At 41.1% G+C, this 16,982-nt stretch overlaps 1 protein-coding gene across 1 annotated transcript in view; it reads right to left on the bottom strand.

Moving 5' to 3' along the window:
* The window catches only part of LOC104494624 (dipeptidyl aminopeptidase-like protein 6), a gene marked incomplete at both ends in the record, with an annotated part of 34,506 nt that extends 24,760 nt beyond the window's left edge, over nt 1-9,746 (bottom strand). Inside the window, 2 exons of the mRNA XM_010137487.1 lie at nt 1,110-1,208; nt 9,632-9,746. Of these exons, the coding sequence (XP_010135789.1) occupies nt 1,110-1,208; nt 9,632-9,746 (214 nt within the window). The remainder of the gene's footprint in view (nt 1-1,109; nt 1,209-9,631) is intronic.
* Nucleotides 9,747-16,982: the final 7,236 nt, after the last annotated feature.

Below are 16,982 nucleotides of genomic sequence, written 5' to 3'. Positions count from 1 at the left end.
GCATCTGACACAGAGTCCAGGTCTTTTCTGCTCTTCACCCCACCCCACCAGCGAGTAGGCTGGGGGTGCACAAGGAGGGGACACAGCTGGGACAGCTGGCCCCAGCTGACCAAAGGGATCTCCCAGACCATGTGACAGCAGCAGCAGCAGCATATAAAGCTGGGGAAGAAGGAGGAAGGGGGGACATTCAGAGTTACAGCATTTGTCTTCCCAAGTCACCGTTATGTGTGACGGAGCCCGGCTCTCCTGGAGATGGCTGAACACCTGCCTGCCCATGGGAAGTGCTGAATGAATTCCTTGTTTTGCTTTGCTGCTGCGCACGGCTTTTGCTTTACCTGTTAAACTGCCTTTACCTCAGCCCACGAGTATTCTCAATTTTACCCTTCCAATTCTCACCCCCATCCCACCCGGGCGGGGGCTAGTGGGCCAGTGGTTGCATGGGGCTTAGCTGCTGGCTGGGGTTAAACCACAACATTGCATTAATTCAAGTATTATTTGGTTTTCTCCTGACTAGAAAATGTAAAGCAGCAGGGGATAAAAAGAATCCATGTCTTGTGTGCAAGCACCAGCCCAGCTGCTGCTGGACCATTGTTTTTGGTTGTTGCTTAGCAATGCTTCACATCCCTGCTGGAAAAAAAAGTTTTGAAGAGACAATATAAGCCTGAGGTTTAGTTCATGGTAGAATAATGATTGATAGTGCTCCAGCCACTTCTTCCAACTGTGCGCTACATCACCTTCTGAATGCTGGAAGCCTTTTGGTACAAAGGCTGTAGTTTTCAGTGCCTAGCTACAAGCCCGTTGGAGAGCCCTAACTAAAAATTTGTAATATCAGAGCAGTGGTGGTTGCATATTTATCAGGAGAAAAGCTGGAATAGGAATTTGAGGATTAAATTTTGGGCATGGTTCCAGGCAACCAGGTCTAGCTGCCCTTGCTTGATAAGGGAGTTGGACAAGATGATCTCCTGAGGTTCCTCCCAACCCCAACCACTCCTTGATTCTATAATTTCAGAAGTAAAAAACAAGAAGAATAAAGAGGGAAATAAAAAAGAGACATTCAGAGAGTGAGAAAGAAAAGCAAAGACACTGCAACATGTTCATGCCTCACTCACCGGTTATCCATTTAGCCTCTGGGTCATGAATTTTGAAATCATCACTGAAGAGATCTTCCACTGTTATCTTCTTCTTCTGAGACAAACTGTTATCTTCAACTGTAAAACATTTGAAAAGAAACTGCCATTACTTCAGCTTTGAAATGTACCTGAAAGTACAACTCTGCCATGTCATCTCTCATTCAGAAATGGTCCCCATTAAGCTTTCTGTCACACATAAGCCCCTTCCGACTATTAATATTATGAAAGGACCATCCAGTGGTTCCAAACACAAACCTCCTTGTTATTTATGCCTGGACTCAACAAATAGGAAAACCCCAAGGTATTGTCCAAAACACACGTTTTGAGACATAATTTGATCAAAAAAGATTTTTAAAGTAATGAAAACACACCTAAACACATCATAGTGCTATACAATGCTGACTTTTCTGAAGAATATAAAGCTACTTTACACTAAGACTATCCTGAAATAATTAGTTAAATTAAAAAAAAAAAGAAATTAAAAGTGACCAAGTTTTTACAGCTTATATTTTTGTTCCCTTAAAAACTGTCATGCAGAACCACAGTTGGAATGGTATTTAGCTTTAGGAGGGCTCATACAGGTTACATCAGGAATTCCAACACACATTCCATGGGAATCAGACACTTGGCTGCAGGAATATTTTTTGAAAAATCTGTGAGATATAACCCTAAATCCTTAGGGGTTGCATAAGTGGCCCATAATAATTTTCCTTTTTAGTGAAAGGTAAACAGTTTAATTTGGACAGGTTTTCTATTCAAGAACCAGACTGCCAGTTTAAGATGCTCTAAGATCGACTTGTAATAGTGTCCTTTACTGAGTTCATCCTTCCTAACTCTACTCTGCAGCACATTGCTTTCCCCACAAAGTAATACTCGCTGTGCCCCTTCCTGTGTTGTTCCCCATACACCCTTCTCCACATTTCCTGTGAATCAGCCAGAGACTGCCAACAGATTTCTGATGTGAAGCACAATCTGAAGAAAATCCAGAACTGATTTTTTTCTGCGTATTATTATTATTGTTACAAGGAAATCTGTCTCATCTAGGGCATCACCAGGAACTAGATGTGCATGGGTCCATCTGAATAAAACCAAGGCATAAATTTAACCACTTGAAGTTTGCTGCAGGTAGCATTGTCTCCTGTGCCGAAATTATACTTTCTCATTTCTATCACCACCTCTCTGCTATGCAACAATTCTCATATACTCAACTCTGAGGCTCTTGGGCCTGTAATGGAAGTTTTATGTTGAGCCTTATAGATGAAGAATGTATGTATTACATCACAGAAGTCTGTAGGGGGTACTTAGTTAATATGAAAATGGATTTTAATTTTCTCAAAGCTGAATTTTTTAGAGAAAAACTAAACCAAACAATTTTGATTAATATATTGCTTCCTTTCCCTTTTCCTCCAAAGGTAATTTTTCTTTCGTTATGACAAGCAGTCACCTTCTATGACTAATTTGTTTTCAACATTCAATTTTCTTCTGAAAAATATTTTCATAGAGACCTTTCAGACAGCTTTAAACACGTTTGCACTTTAAAGGAACATGTGAGGCCACATTCTTAGTATTTCCACAGCAGGGATGTGTGCTTCAGCATCTCTCCTCACTTCAGCATCCTCATGCCTGAGGTCTATTGGTATCACGCAGCCTTAGAAACAGTGGAGTCAGACTCCCTAAAGCCATTTATTGGAGGGAAAAAGTTTTCTTTAACACCCTAAATTGAACCCCCCGAGCTACCTGAGACCACTGACAATTACCTATGAACAATGCTTTGATCCACTAAAAGGTGTTTCAGTACAAACTATCATTTTAACCGGATTAAATGATATTCTTCAATTTTCAGACTCTTTCCAATCGTGACTGAGGTTTCAATCACACTGCTCAACGTGGCTTCCAAGACACATTAATGGAAGTCTTCAGCCAAACACCTCTGTGTGACTGCATCATGCCCAGTTTTTCTGCATAATTCTATTTGAAAAACTGGAAAATATAGGTCAAAGGAATTCCAGCAAGGTCCCAGCACTGGATACCTGGGGAGGTCAGGCAGTGCAGAGCAGAAGGTTGCAGAGCCCACATACAGCCCTGGGCTTTCAGCTGTTTCAGGTGCAGCTTCCCAAATGTCACCCTGAGGAACACAGACACCCTCTTACCCACCATGAGGGCATGAGGACAGGCACAAGCAAGCCTCTGTGCAGGAGATCTGGGGCAGGTTGGGAAGCTCTTCTCATTCGTTCTTTCCCTGCAGGAAGGAACCAGCCAGTCTAGGGGCTGCACTACCTCTGTACCTTCACAGCACTTCAAACTCCTTGTAAGACACAGCAGTAAGAGGGAGAAGTAGCAACAGAAGCGTGCACTCCCAGGAGCCTTCCTAAAGCATGTTGTTGAGACTCCCCTACTGTTTCCTGCAGTGGGCTGTGATAGCTGCAATAGGTCCTATAACAAATCACGGACAACATTAATCTCAGTCGTAGAGCTGGGGAGAAAACGAGTAACTAAATAATCAATTAATAGATGATTTTTTAGTAAAATATTCAGATGTACTGCCCTCTCATCTAGCACATAGGCAAATCAGAACACTCATTAAGAAAGGCTGTTCCATTCCCCATGTCCCAATAGAGACATTTATGGAGGAAGAAATGTAATTGTGGGATTTCAGGTAGCCCACCCTGTCCTGAGCACCAGTCTCTGAGCATGCCTTAGAGCATCTAAGCCAGCCTGTGGTCACAAGCTGTGTCCACACCCAACTGCAGAGACTTTGAGACCTCCTTGGCTTTATGGAAGGAGAGGATCAAGTCTGTGCCATCACTTTTTTTATACTTATGTCCCCAACCCAGCAGACCCAGATGGCTGCTGCCAACCAGGGCCTGACAGCAGTGCAGCATGGCAGCAGTACAGGTGGCACAAGGACCTTGTAATTTGAGTGCCAAATCAGAAACCCATCAAACAAACAGCAGCTACATGTTGAGAGAATCAAGTGCAAACCATGTTTGTTTTATTTTTGAATCTGTGTTAAAGGAATTATGGGTTCCCTGCATTGGTCAAACCTTTTGGGTTCATCAGTCTGCACCTCATCCTTGAAGTCAGTGCACCCAAAAGGACATGGGCTGAACTGATCAAACCTTAATTTCCAGAGCACAATCAGAACAAAGATCCTCGAGAAAAGCAGAAAACGCAGACACAAAAGGGCTGTGAGTCGATCTCTCTATTTGCCTCTGCAGTACCGATCCTTTCATGCTTCCTCACAACTTCAGCAATGCTCAGAGGTTGCTTAATGGGTCGGAAGGTTTCAGCCACCTTTGGCTGCCCACCTTTCCTTCTGTCATCCCTGAGGCTCAGCTACAGATCAGTGAGATGCTTTTCTCACGCACCTCCTGGGCTATTGTACATGGCAAGCACACAGGTAAGCGTGTGTCTGTGAATGTCCGTCTCTCGGTGGCCAACACGGCAGGAGCTCCCTTCCCAACTCACTGTACCAGCTCAATCCCTGGGCAGAGCTAGTTCCTCTTTTCCCTCTGATGACCTCTCTGCACCCAAAAAGCAGTGACCAGACAAGGCAAACAGGCAGCCTTTCTCCTTTCCATAAAATCCTACTTTTTAAATGACATATAATAAATATTTATAAATAACAATTGTGAACAAACAAAATACAGTCCTGCACAGCTGGTCACAGGATATTTCCTTGCTCTTCAAACTAGCAGAAGTCATACAAATCTTTTAGGTGATGCATTTGTCTGTCAGACAGTATGTTGTGAATTAATGCTATGCAATGACTGCCTCGGTACCATCTCCAAACAATGTTTCCTATGAAGTTTGTATAAATTTTAATGTGGATTTGGGTGTACTTTCTTTTTTTTTTTTTTCAGCTAAAAGTCAGATGTGAAAGCAGCAAATTTGATGTGTAACTCCGAAAAGCTTTAAATATCAGGAACAGATGTGTAAAAAAAGTCCTCGTTTGCTTCAATTTCCAAGCAGAGGGGACTGGAAAGCAGCCTCTTCCTAAGCAAAAGGCCTAATGGAATTTGGGAAGGTTTTTTTTTTAATTGAAGTTTCTATAGGATTGGATCCCCTCTTCAGCTTTGATATGTGTGTGTGTGTGCATATGTGTATCTACAAATTATTGCACGTCTTTATATAAATACACAACACTGCTAGGGCAGGACCCATACAGGTACCATATGCCGCAATAAGTGAGCAACTGCCAATTAGGAAAGGCTCAGTCCCACACTTTTATCATTTGTATCATAAATAGCTTCACACTTTTCAAATGTGGGTGGAATGGCAGGACTCACACACTCATGAAATCAGTCCCTCAGCGTAGGCTATTGTGTGCATGTGATGTACGACAGTGTAATCAAAAGCAAACTTTCACCAGGTACTACTTCTTCTAAGAATGATGCGCTAGAATATGAAAGGATATACAAATCATAGGAATGTTGAAATTTTATTAGGATTTTATAAAGTAAGACCTAAGCATTAGCTAGCAATAAAGCACTGCTATTGTAATTACAATTTGCTGGATGCAAAGAGCACTGTTACCAGTTTACGAGCTAATCTTAAAGCAGGGTGAATGACCTGCCTCTGAGAAACCCAGACCAGTGGGGATTTCAGCCTTTCTGCAGCCAAATTCAGAGATAAAACCTTCTTTCTAGGTTTGGGCTGATTTGCAAAAGAATCTTGAAGAGATTTGTAAATCCCTTTTTTCCTCAATTATTAAATAGCTTAATCACCGCATGTCCTGTTAAGCAAACCTTCCCTATTCCCCACTCTACTACTCTTCATTTTGCGGGAGACTACCCAGGAGACTGCCCAAAATTTCAGAGTGTTGGGAAATACCATCATCATGATGTAAGTTATAGGTCCAGTGAACCACTTTTCTTTGTCTGAACATGAACTACAAGACTGCACACTGCACTCTGTCCCATACACATCCCAAATTACTTTCTGCAGGCAGTGCGTGGTGCTCAGCACTGGGCTTAGAGCATCTCTGTACTGCATGGCTAGGTATTGGACTGCAAAACAGGCCTTCAAGCCAACAGAAAATACTTAGAGAACAAAAGTTTCCCAACCAGGGAGAGGACCAAGTTAGGCAGAAAAAAGGAAGGAAATCAGAGGTAAAATGAAAAAGGTTATTTGTACTAGTATGACAGCGTCAGGCTGCACTCTAAAATTATCATTAGACGGAAGTCTTAGAAAGTGTTGTGCTCTGCCTGTGACAGACTGTGTCACCTACTTGAGACATTTCCAGTGAAGAGGGGATTTTTGTTTGTTTGTTTGCTGTTTTATTTTCTGATGCCAACCTCACATTTGGCAGCAGCTCCCTATGAACATCCACAAAACAGCTTCGCCACCTTCCTTCATGGTTCCCCAGCTCCTTCCTCACCTCTTGTTCAAATATCAATCACTTATTTTTCAGTTTGGCTACCAAAGAGTAAACATTTCTTCTTCCAGTGAACTATTTTATGCCAGGAAAATGCAGACACTGCTTCTCCTTTTGGACAGGCTCTTTCATCTTCCCCACTCCCAACTTGTTGGGAAGTGCTATCAGTCAGAATTAGCAACGTAGTACTTTCTACACATGTCAAGCCAGCCTCAGTGTCTCACTTAGCACTGGCTGGTGGGAAATGTCTGTGAAATGAGCCTTCTGTTACCCTGTGCCATAGTGCGTCCGCATAACAAGTTCCTGGGCCAGTGGCCCAAGGGAAGATTAAACTCAGCTGCTGCCAAGCCACAGCAGCAACCTAAGTTATCTGATTTTACTCTTGGCAGAGTCTCACCAGGAAGCAGTCTGGATCCGTAATGAAGGACAGGAGCAGTACTGAACTCAGCTGAAGCCTTTGTATTTTCATATAGGACACAGTTCTGAAACATTGACAGGGCGGGGTGGGTGGTGGTGGTGTGGAACTCAATAAATGCAGTTTACCATCAAATCAGGTAATTAGAAATGTCAAAAGACATGAATGGAAATTTTAGCATAAAAAGGGAATTACATATTCCCCAGTTTTAAACATAGAGACTCTCTGAATGGTGCTATTTGGAGTTGTTGTTAAGTACGTATCTGTAACTGTGTGATTTATGCATATACGTGAGTGCACGTACGTATCCCAAACAGAGAATGTCTTTGCGTACGCATATACAAATACAAACACACAAATACATGTGTGAATTTTATTTGTGACTGAATGTGGGTATTTCACATTCCTACTTCATACTATGTATGATAGAAGGTCATAATAATAACCCATATTTACTTGTGTCTTCCTAAACTAGACAACATGGACTACAGGGTCTCAATGCTCTGTATAGGCACTTACCTGGACAATGTCACTGCAGTGTCTATAGTTATAACAGTCATTAGCGGATTTTATGTGTGATTTTCTCTGTATAGACGTGGGAGTAGAATTCGAGACAAGTCCTAAATGACATCAGATGTAGCAGAACCCAGAACTGAAACCAGAGCTGCTAAATCCTCATGAGATATCATTCTAACCAGCCTCATAAAGAAATTACTACAGGTGGTCTCGTGAAAGGAAAGACTTGTGACTTTGACCGTATTTAGAACTTTATAGGTATGTTTGTGCTTCTCCCCACGTATCCATCTATGTGGAATGCTGCTTTTCTATGGAAGTGGCACCCATGGTCTCACCTACGCAGCACAAGCCGCTGATAGCTTCTGAAAGCCCACCGGTATAGGTTTAGGAATCTAGGCTTCAGTGTGGATTTTGGGACTGCACTTCTGTAAAATAGAAGACAGCATTTCCATACCTAATTTGTAAGGCATGTTTTTCCCTGCAAATAAGTGCTGCCTGATGTCAGTACAGTCCACAGACCATTCCTCAAAACATCTCAGAGAAGAACTGCACTGTCCAAAGGTTAAACCTGCACCTGATGAAAAGTAATTTAAAAAATGTTCCTTAAAAAAAAATCACAGAATTGTTCAGGTTGGAAAAGACCTGTAAGATCATCGAGTCCAACCATTAATCCAGCACTGCCAAGTCCACCACTAATCCATGTCCCTCAGAACCACAACTATGCCTTTTAAATACCTCCAGGGATGGTGACTCCACAACTTCCCTGGGAAACCTGCTCCAATGCTTCACAACTCTTTTGGTGAAGAAATTTTTCCTAATGTCCAATCTAAAGCTCTCCTGGCGCGACTTGAGACCATTTAATTAATTAATTTAATTACTTAATTACCTAGGTGCAACCATTTGCTACTTACATTTACACCGAAAACTTCAGGATAGCATGAAACAAACTGATAAATAACCAGAAAGATAACACAGTGATTGTTTCACGTATTTTCAAGTTAACTCAGTGCAGCCCTGCGTTTCTTGATTTATCACTGTCTCCAATCTACCATACAGAAGGACTATGGGATAAAAATCATGTCAGGGAAGATGGCCTGGATCTGCTCAACTGCATACCGGTTCACATACCAGTTCACATGCTGTGAGTTAGAAACTTCTGCCACAAAACTTTTATCTTGTTTTCCCTTCATCGCCCTGTACTCTTCCATTTCCTACGGTTTCATTCCTCCCTTGCCTCCATTCCCCTCCTAAGCTCAGTGCCCTCTGTCCTGCTGTCCCCTAGAATCACTCACCTGTACTCATCCAAAAAAGAGCTCCTTTTCCTCTCCTCTGTGTTCCTCTGCAACAGACCTTTTGCCTTCTTCTGTGTTTTTCAGCTCACCACCCTTTCTGACACTGAATTATCTTTTCTGTCTTGTCTCATTTGTTTGTCTTTTCGTATTCAGATCACAATATCTCAGAGATGAGAAAGCACATTATTTCCACTCTAAGTCAGCATGGAAATTTACAGCACTGCATAAATGTGTAATTATCAATGATCATAGTGATACCAAATTAAAATTCAAACCTACAACCTCAGCAGCTACTGTAAGAGAGGTAATTTACAGAGGTTACAGAACTTTGCTGAAACCTGGTAAGGGTAACTTAAAGAATCCCTTATTGGGAAGTCACCAATTATTTGCCGTGGTTAAGTGCTATTTGGCTTATAGTTACCTGGAATTGTTTTGTAAAGCTGAAACACTATGGTGTGATCTAAAATTCAATCCAGGTGAATGGGCTGGGATTTAGGTGCCTTAGCATAGGCATCCAAAGCCATTTTAAACAGTCTAGGATGTGCCAACCAACTGGCAGCTGCTGCTCCATGTGGGCAAGAACTTCAGGAAGTCCTGTGTCCCAACCAATTGCCCTGTGTAGACACCTCTCATACCCTGGCACATCTGAAACAACACTCCCTAACGTAAATCTATATTTAGGCAACCAAGTGTCATGCTTGTACCTTCAGCTCACAAGCCCCGATCTTTGAGTTTAAAACTATTCACCTAAGAATAGCCTTGAACTCAGTGTCACACTGAAGAACAGGAAGGATGATTCCTTTCATGTTGCCTTTGCAATCAGGTTGCAATCCCTTTACCCATGAAAGTGTGGAATTACAGAAGAAAAACAGAATGGAAGTGAGTTAAAGCTTATAAATACCTGGTGTCAGGAGTATAACAGAGGTGACAATCAGGGAGCAGATAACGAGAATAACAAGTAAGGCAATTGCAATTCCTTTCCAGTTTCTTTGTGGAGGATTACTCCCCACCAGCTCCTGGAAACATCAAAGGAAAACGAACATTTAGAAAAGGCACGTAGACAAAGAAGCAATCAGCAGAATCCAAACAGCAATGCATTTCCACAGAAGCACAGCATGCACCCTGCACCATGGTGGGTGAAGCCCAGAAGCCAAGTACAGTTCATGCCATTATAATACATTGTGGTATTAATTGAATTCATTCCAATGCAATGAACCCCTAGGATTCTCAGCAGTGCAACCCACACTCCTCATCGCCTCCTCGCATACGAGCACCAGCTGCCCACGCCAGCACTCATCCAAATTCACTTATCAAAAGCCAATTTCCTACCAGCCTTCATTAAGGCTGGAAAAAAAGAGCTTTACAGTAACTTTCAAAGACTTTTATAGGAAGATGCCAGAGAAGAATACAGGAAGATAAATAATTCACAGGGGCATGTATGGAGATAAAAATCAATAAGAATATCCCCGTGGTGAACTTTTCTGCCTTCCCAGAAAACATCACATCACCTCACTCCACCTTGCTTGTATTTCTAGGTTGGTAGGTCTAAGGACAGGAAGACAGGATTTGCATCTAGCATATACATTAAATTTAATCACATCCTTAAAACTTTACAATAAAAGCTGCATCACTATTCACTGATTAGTTTGGACTTCACTGTGGTTGTACCATATGTTCTGTCTATGATGTATGCAGCACCCCTGCTCTCAAGACTGAGGATTTTATGAAGTGCTGTGTTCACATTCACAAGATCTTAAATATTTATTGCCCTTTATCCCTTTCATGCTTCCTGTTGGATTTCCCCTAGTATTGTGCATTAAGTGTGATTTCATACACACATTGAAGCATCCCCAGGAACTGTGTGAAATAGCAGAGCACTACGCATTCCTGGAAGACTGAATTCACTCAAGGGATCTGGCCTCACAGCCAGAACAGCTCTGGATGTTACTCCTCGGAGGAATGGTGGGTCTAAGACAGACCTTCTGGTAATTCTTTGAAAGGTTCTTCCTTTTTTCTTTTTAAATTGTTTTCAGGGGAAATAAAAAGCCTTATAATAGACTACATTCTTCTGTTAATCAGAGTTTGCTTCGCTTGCTGTAACTTTTTGTTATACACAGCAACATGACCTGAACAGGGGGGTCAGGCAAACCTCACAGTTTTGATTTCAGAAAACACTGGAAAATATTTTTCAGCTTTTTCCATACCAAGAATCCATTTTACAGAAAAAGATAATATTGACACCCTTTTTCTGTTGGGAATCTACTCAATACAAAGATTATAAATCTGCAATGGAAAGCCAGTTTTGAGGCCTTAAACCTCAGAGGTAGCACCTGTATTTCATCATTTATTCTAGTCTGGAAAAGACAAGATGGTTATCTCCCTCCTGACAAAGAGGGGTGGAGGTTAGCACCCCTTCCCCTCATTTGCACTTGGCTTTCTATTTGAAATGAAAAATAATGGGAAGGAAGAAATGTACAGTTTATTATTCTTACTGGAGAAAAATCTGAAAAGTAGGTCAGGAGCCTTGAGAAAAGCAATTTTGCCAAGAAGCAAACAGCAAGAATATAAATACTTGCATTTTTATAGTATCCTCACCCTAAGCACGAAGAAAAATTTTAATTAATTTAGCCTTCTAATATCTTTTTTTTTAGGAAACTGTTACAGTCCCCCTACTTCAGGTGATGCAAGTAGGCTCAAAAGAGAGTCTGTGACTTTCCCAGAGTCTCACACAATTTGAGAAATAAAGCTAAGAAAAGGATTGAGGACTGCTTTGTACATGGCAGTATTCTTCCTTTCACAGAAGGGTGCAGTGGGACCTGGAGGGATGGCAGGAGAATTGGGGAGAAGCAGCTGAGAAACCACAGTGCAGTGCTTCTACCCAGCCAAGCCCTAACAGTGTCTAAGGGCAGAGGTAAGAGGCAGATAATGTTAAAGGACTGGTGACAACAGTCATGTTCCTGAACATAATCTAACAACCCTCTCCCCCCGAATGCTCAGAAGTTTTAAAATTGAAAAAAAAAAAAAAAAAAGAAGTTTTTAAAGGATTTGAGTTAAATCTACTCATGTTCCTGAACATAATCTAACAACCCTCTCCCCCCGAATGCTCAGAAGTTTTAAAATTGAAAAAAAAAAAAAAAAAGAAGTTGTTCAAGGACTTGAGTTAAATCTACAAACCCAGATGCAGTTCAAAAGCTGAATAAAACCTTGCATTAAGTGAGGTTTCCCCATCCATGGGTCCCAGGGTGATATAAATCCACACACAAGCGTAAGCTTTCGGGATATCAATACTTCCACTGAATCCATTATCACATCATCATTCCATTAATTTTTCAGTCATGCAATCAATATTTGAACAAAACCACAACTAAAAATACCGGGAATTTCTAGTGTATCAAGAGGAAGAAAATTATTCATAAACAAAACTTTGGGGTTTAATACACTGCAGGGAAGCAAAAAGGAATGTTTTCACTTTATTCTCAAAATTCTAACAATAACTTTCCCCTGATAAAAAGCAAGAAGAGAGAAATGACATTTCAAAGAAAGGTAAGCTTTATTCAGCACAGGTTTGGAAAGCAGCTGTTTTGTTCTTCTTGGTCATTTGCAGTGTCTTTGATGGAATCACTTCCCATAAAAGTGCCGCACACCTGAGGTACCATACATGTGCTAGCACTGCCGCCTTAGACCCTTCCTATCTCTATTCCTGTTAATTCCAGAGAGATGTTGCTCTCTCACTGCTACCAGCTTTCAGTTCCAGGAGATTACAGCTTCACCATCAGTCCATGATACCCCGTGCCCTTGGCAGCAAAATCCCACCCTTCAAGGAGTTCCCACAAGCGGACATCAGCCGCCTGTTTACACTGCTCAGGGAAGCCTCTGTGCTTGGGACCAAAGCCAGGAAGGTGTTTAATTAAGCCCTAGGCAGGTACAGACTCAAGTACATAAATAACGTTCTTGAAATGGCACCTCACAGGGTTTTTTCCCAGCACAGAGCACAAAGTTATAATTTGCCCGTTCTTGAAAGAGCCTGGCATGAACACGTAAATACAGAGATCTAAACCAACCAGCAAGCAGACACCCTTTGTGAACCATGGCTGTTAATCCTAAAGATACCGCTTTGGTTTTAACACTGAAACTTGAGCCTATTACACAAATGGAAATAAATCTAGCATGCACAATTGATGCTCTGATGAAATTATTCTACTGAAAATAACATAAAGTGAAACATTAAACAAAGTTGTTCATCAGTAGGAGTCGCTTGCTCTCAGCCTCACATGAGGAACTAACATGCCTGCATGATCTCTGCAAGTAAGCCAAAGCCCTTCAGCATGGTTTTTCTCCTTTTTTTCTTTGTTGTTTGTTTTCTACCCCCTTCTTTCCCTTACATAAAACCTTAATTCTTTTTGGATTAGGAAAGTAAAACAGGTTTTAACATAACCACACTTCATTGATGCTGTGTATTAAAAGCTCCAGATGCTACTTTCATCTTCATTTATGACTGAAAGATAATGCTGCCCACCAGTGAAGTTGACTTAGAAGCCATAAATCCAGGCATCTACAGTATTTTAAGATTCTAAAATATAGATCTGTAATGACATATTTTCCTGCCTGTGAAAGAATCACTATACTGACACGTTATGGATGAAGGCTGGATGTGCTCCAATTCAAGATGCTGGCAACAAAATTATTTCCGACATGTTTATTTGAAACCTGCCAAAAGTCTGCCAGCACAGTGGCCATATTACAATATTATAATAGTTTAAAACAAAATCTCATCAAGCACAACTTCTTCCTTTTTTTTTAACAGCCATGCCTACATTGCTAAATGAAAAAAATGCAATATAGACATCACTTTGTCAAGTATTGGTGTTATTTAATAAAAGCTGAACATTCCAGAACAAAATCTCCCAAGTATCAGTAGTAGGATGATCATGGTGGGTCTCTTAGTCTTTTTCAACTTGCAGTTGCCACTTTTGTGTGGTAACAACAAAACGTAGGTGTGTTATACTGGAAAATATATACATTCCAGAGACACGTGCTCTACATGAGGTCCCTTGCTGAAGCAGGTGACACTGGGCCACAGCTGCAGACCGGAGACTGAGCTCTCCTCTGTTACATCAGCGTAAAACAGATAGAAAAGGAAAAGAAAAAAACAGAAAGCCCGAGAAAGTAATGGTACAAAACAAAGGCAGGTGCAAGATGTTTTATTGGCTTCCGAGGTGGCAGGATGGGGTTTATAGCAGTGCTTTTGTATAGTTTCCATACCCGTCATTCTTTCAAGCTCTGCTTCTTGCTTTTTTTTATTTGTTTCTAGATTTTAAATAAAACACAGCAAATGAAAAATCTTCTAGCAAGCTTGTTAACACACTGTTAATTGAAAAATATGTGCTCTACTGTCTACTCACGCCACCTTGTTCTGAATTAAAGTATTTGCTTGATGACATAACAGCGAGTGCAATGTCTTTAGCAAGTCAGCTCACCAATTTCAGAACATGGTGCAGAATAAGGACTTTATTAAAGAAATTAAGGAACAGGAATACTGTTGTCCCTGGCAAAAACTCCTGTGACATTCAGCAGAGAAATAATCTTGCTGCTAATTAGTTCTTTATGGTACAAATTATAACTTAAACAGTACAACGACCGAGACAAAGAGTAGGTACACATACAGTTATCCTATTAACACTGTGCTGCAAAAAAGAAATATTAATTGCAGTGATAATGTCAGTAAACTGGAGGCATTGCAGTGCTTACAGCAGGAGGTTTGCCGAGACCTGTGGTTATATTGGTGATCGATACTGTCTTACTGTCTCATCTGACTCCTCTGCCTGTCTGGAACCTCTGCTACTCTGCTGCCTTAAATTTAGGATGGAGGATCTCCATGGGCAGGAATGATTTTTGGTACCCTGCCTGGCACAGTGGAAACCTCTGTCACTGAAGCACTTAGGCAGTATCACAACATGGATAAACAATAATAAGCATGTAACTGCATCCTTCTCATCTCTGAATTCAAGCTGAGTTACTTTTGTTTGGTTGGGTATTTTAAAATTTATTTTCTTTCCTTTCCCTCTCCTCCTCACTTGCCTCCCTCCCGCTCCTGCTGCTGCACACCACCCTGAGCTGTGCTCCAGCTGAAGTGTGATGCTGAATAGCAATCACTTTGCAGATAGACTCAGAGAGCCTAAGCCTCAGGCTACAGGAAACTCAGTTCAGTTGCTAAAGGTGACACTTCAGAGTGAGAGGAACAAAAACTTGGTCTGTTTTACAAATGAGACATGACATAAAGGTAGGCTTTCCTGTAAAACCCCAACAGAAAGATTCAGAAGGATAAAGCCATCCTGCCTGTTGTAGTGATGAAAGACAACTATGTTATATTTTTCTTCACCATCATCTTCATTTTCTTCATCATTTTCAAATGTTTTTACTAATACAGAGCAAAGACTTAACATCAATGAGCAATGAGTTAACAAGCAATGCTTGTTAACTTAAGCAATGAGTTAACATCTTTGCTGTTTAGTCCCCAGCACCTTGAGAAAAATCTTTTACCCTGCACGCAATGCCACACATTATCTTGCCGTACACTTCTGGGAAGCTCTTTTATGAAAGCCCTAAACCCATGCCTTTTGGCCCTTTAGCTCCAGCTCCTCTCACAATTTCCTGCAAAGTGTGCATCTGCAAACCCTTTGAGGCTGGGCATTCACAGAGCATTTGAGGGTGAACAAGGAAAAGACGGTATCCAGAATACCAGCCTTTTGTAAAAATAAAACTCGCATGTTTTATGTTCTGATAGAACTTCCAGTCTTAACATGTTTCCATTACAAAGCAACAGGACAAAATGAAAGCCACGTGAGCCTTACATGTAGCTGCTAGCTTTAACAGATGATGGGTCTTCCATAGTTTTAGAGCAGAAGGCACCAGATTCACAGCTAGCATTGACTGACACAGATCATTGGCTCCACTGGAGCAGAGCCAGCCTGCATCAGCTACAAATGAAACACAGGGCTATTCCTAAATAAAAAATAAAAGCAAATCTGAAAAATTATCTAAATACAATAATATCTGGGTGTCTTAGCTGTACTGTATTGCAGAAATGGATATTTAATAACTTCCCATCATTTTTATGAGCATTACGATGAAAAGGTTTTGGATCCCCTCCAGACCTAGCAGCACTAAAAGATTAATTTAGCATCTCTATATTTGAACAGGCATCTCACATGACTATTGTACAGAAGTGTAGTAACAACACTGCAACATCTTCCCACCTCCTTATAAAGTCTAAATAAGCAGTATTGCCATTTGGAGCATTCCCAAGTTATTCCTAGTGCTTAGGGACAGAGTGACTACACGGAATTTCCAAAATAAATTAGAAGTTGGGAATGTGGACTCCGAAATACTGATAGGAGCCTATTCTCAAAGTGACAAAAATTCAGGCTGAGAACACCAGCTAGACCTGTTGCACTAAGCGGGGCTCCAGCCAAGGGCATGGCCATCTTCTGACTCACGCCCACAAGAAAGGACATGGAGATTTTGTATGTGTGTACAACACACAAAATATGTGATTAGAGATACTTTTAGTCTTGATTTAATGTCATCTTATAAATCTTCAGTTTGGTTCATTCATCTGCTGTAACCTAGATGTTTTTATACCACCTGGCGCTGTGGGACTGAAAATCCTCACAGGGGCCCTTAGCTGTTACTATAATTCAAGTCATAATTAAAGATCCATTCCCAATAGTGACAGGGTCCATAAGATCAACACCATTTCTTTGATTTTATCTCAGTGTTTGATATAAGCACACACATCCACCCACTAAAACAGAACCAAATCATCTCCTTGGGTGAAATATCTGCCATGGCACCAGCAAGATTTGGTTTGATGCTCGTAATTTCATTCCATAAGAGTCTTGTGTTATTATCAGAACTGTGAAAGGGCTTAGCAACCCAAAATGCCACAGATTTTATCATTGATCCCAGGACCCTGTATGCCACAGTAGTTGCTTAGCTCCAGTTTTTCCACTCTAATTCTCTGACAGCCTGGCTCCCTTCAAGCTGAGCACACACGAGCCTTGAAACAGTTTTTACCCTCACAGAAAACATCCACAAAAGGTGATGTTGCCAAGGCATGCCATGATGAATATCTCCTCTATTTCCTGAAGAATTATGATCTCAAGAAATGGCAAAAGAAACTTAACTGCAATATTTGAGAGCTTGGTGAAACCACGTCTCAGCTTTGTCATCTCCCCTAATTCCAACAAAAT

The sequence above is a fragment of the Buceros rhinoceros genome, unplaced genomic scaffold (genome assembly GCF_000710305.1).
Source record: "Buceros rhinoceros silvestris isolate BGI_N320 unplaced genomic scaffold, ASM71030v1 scaffold5316, whole genome shotgun sequence".
Classification (NCBI taxonomy): Eukaryota; Metazoa; Chordata; class Aves; order Bucerotiformes; family Bucerotidae; genus Buceros; species Buceros rhinoceros.
Note: the sequence above shows the minus strand (reverse complement) of the source record. Positions and strands in the feature narration are given on the sequence as shown.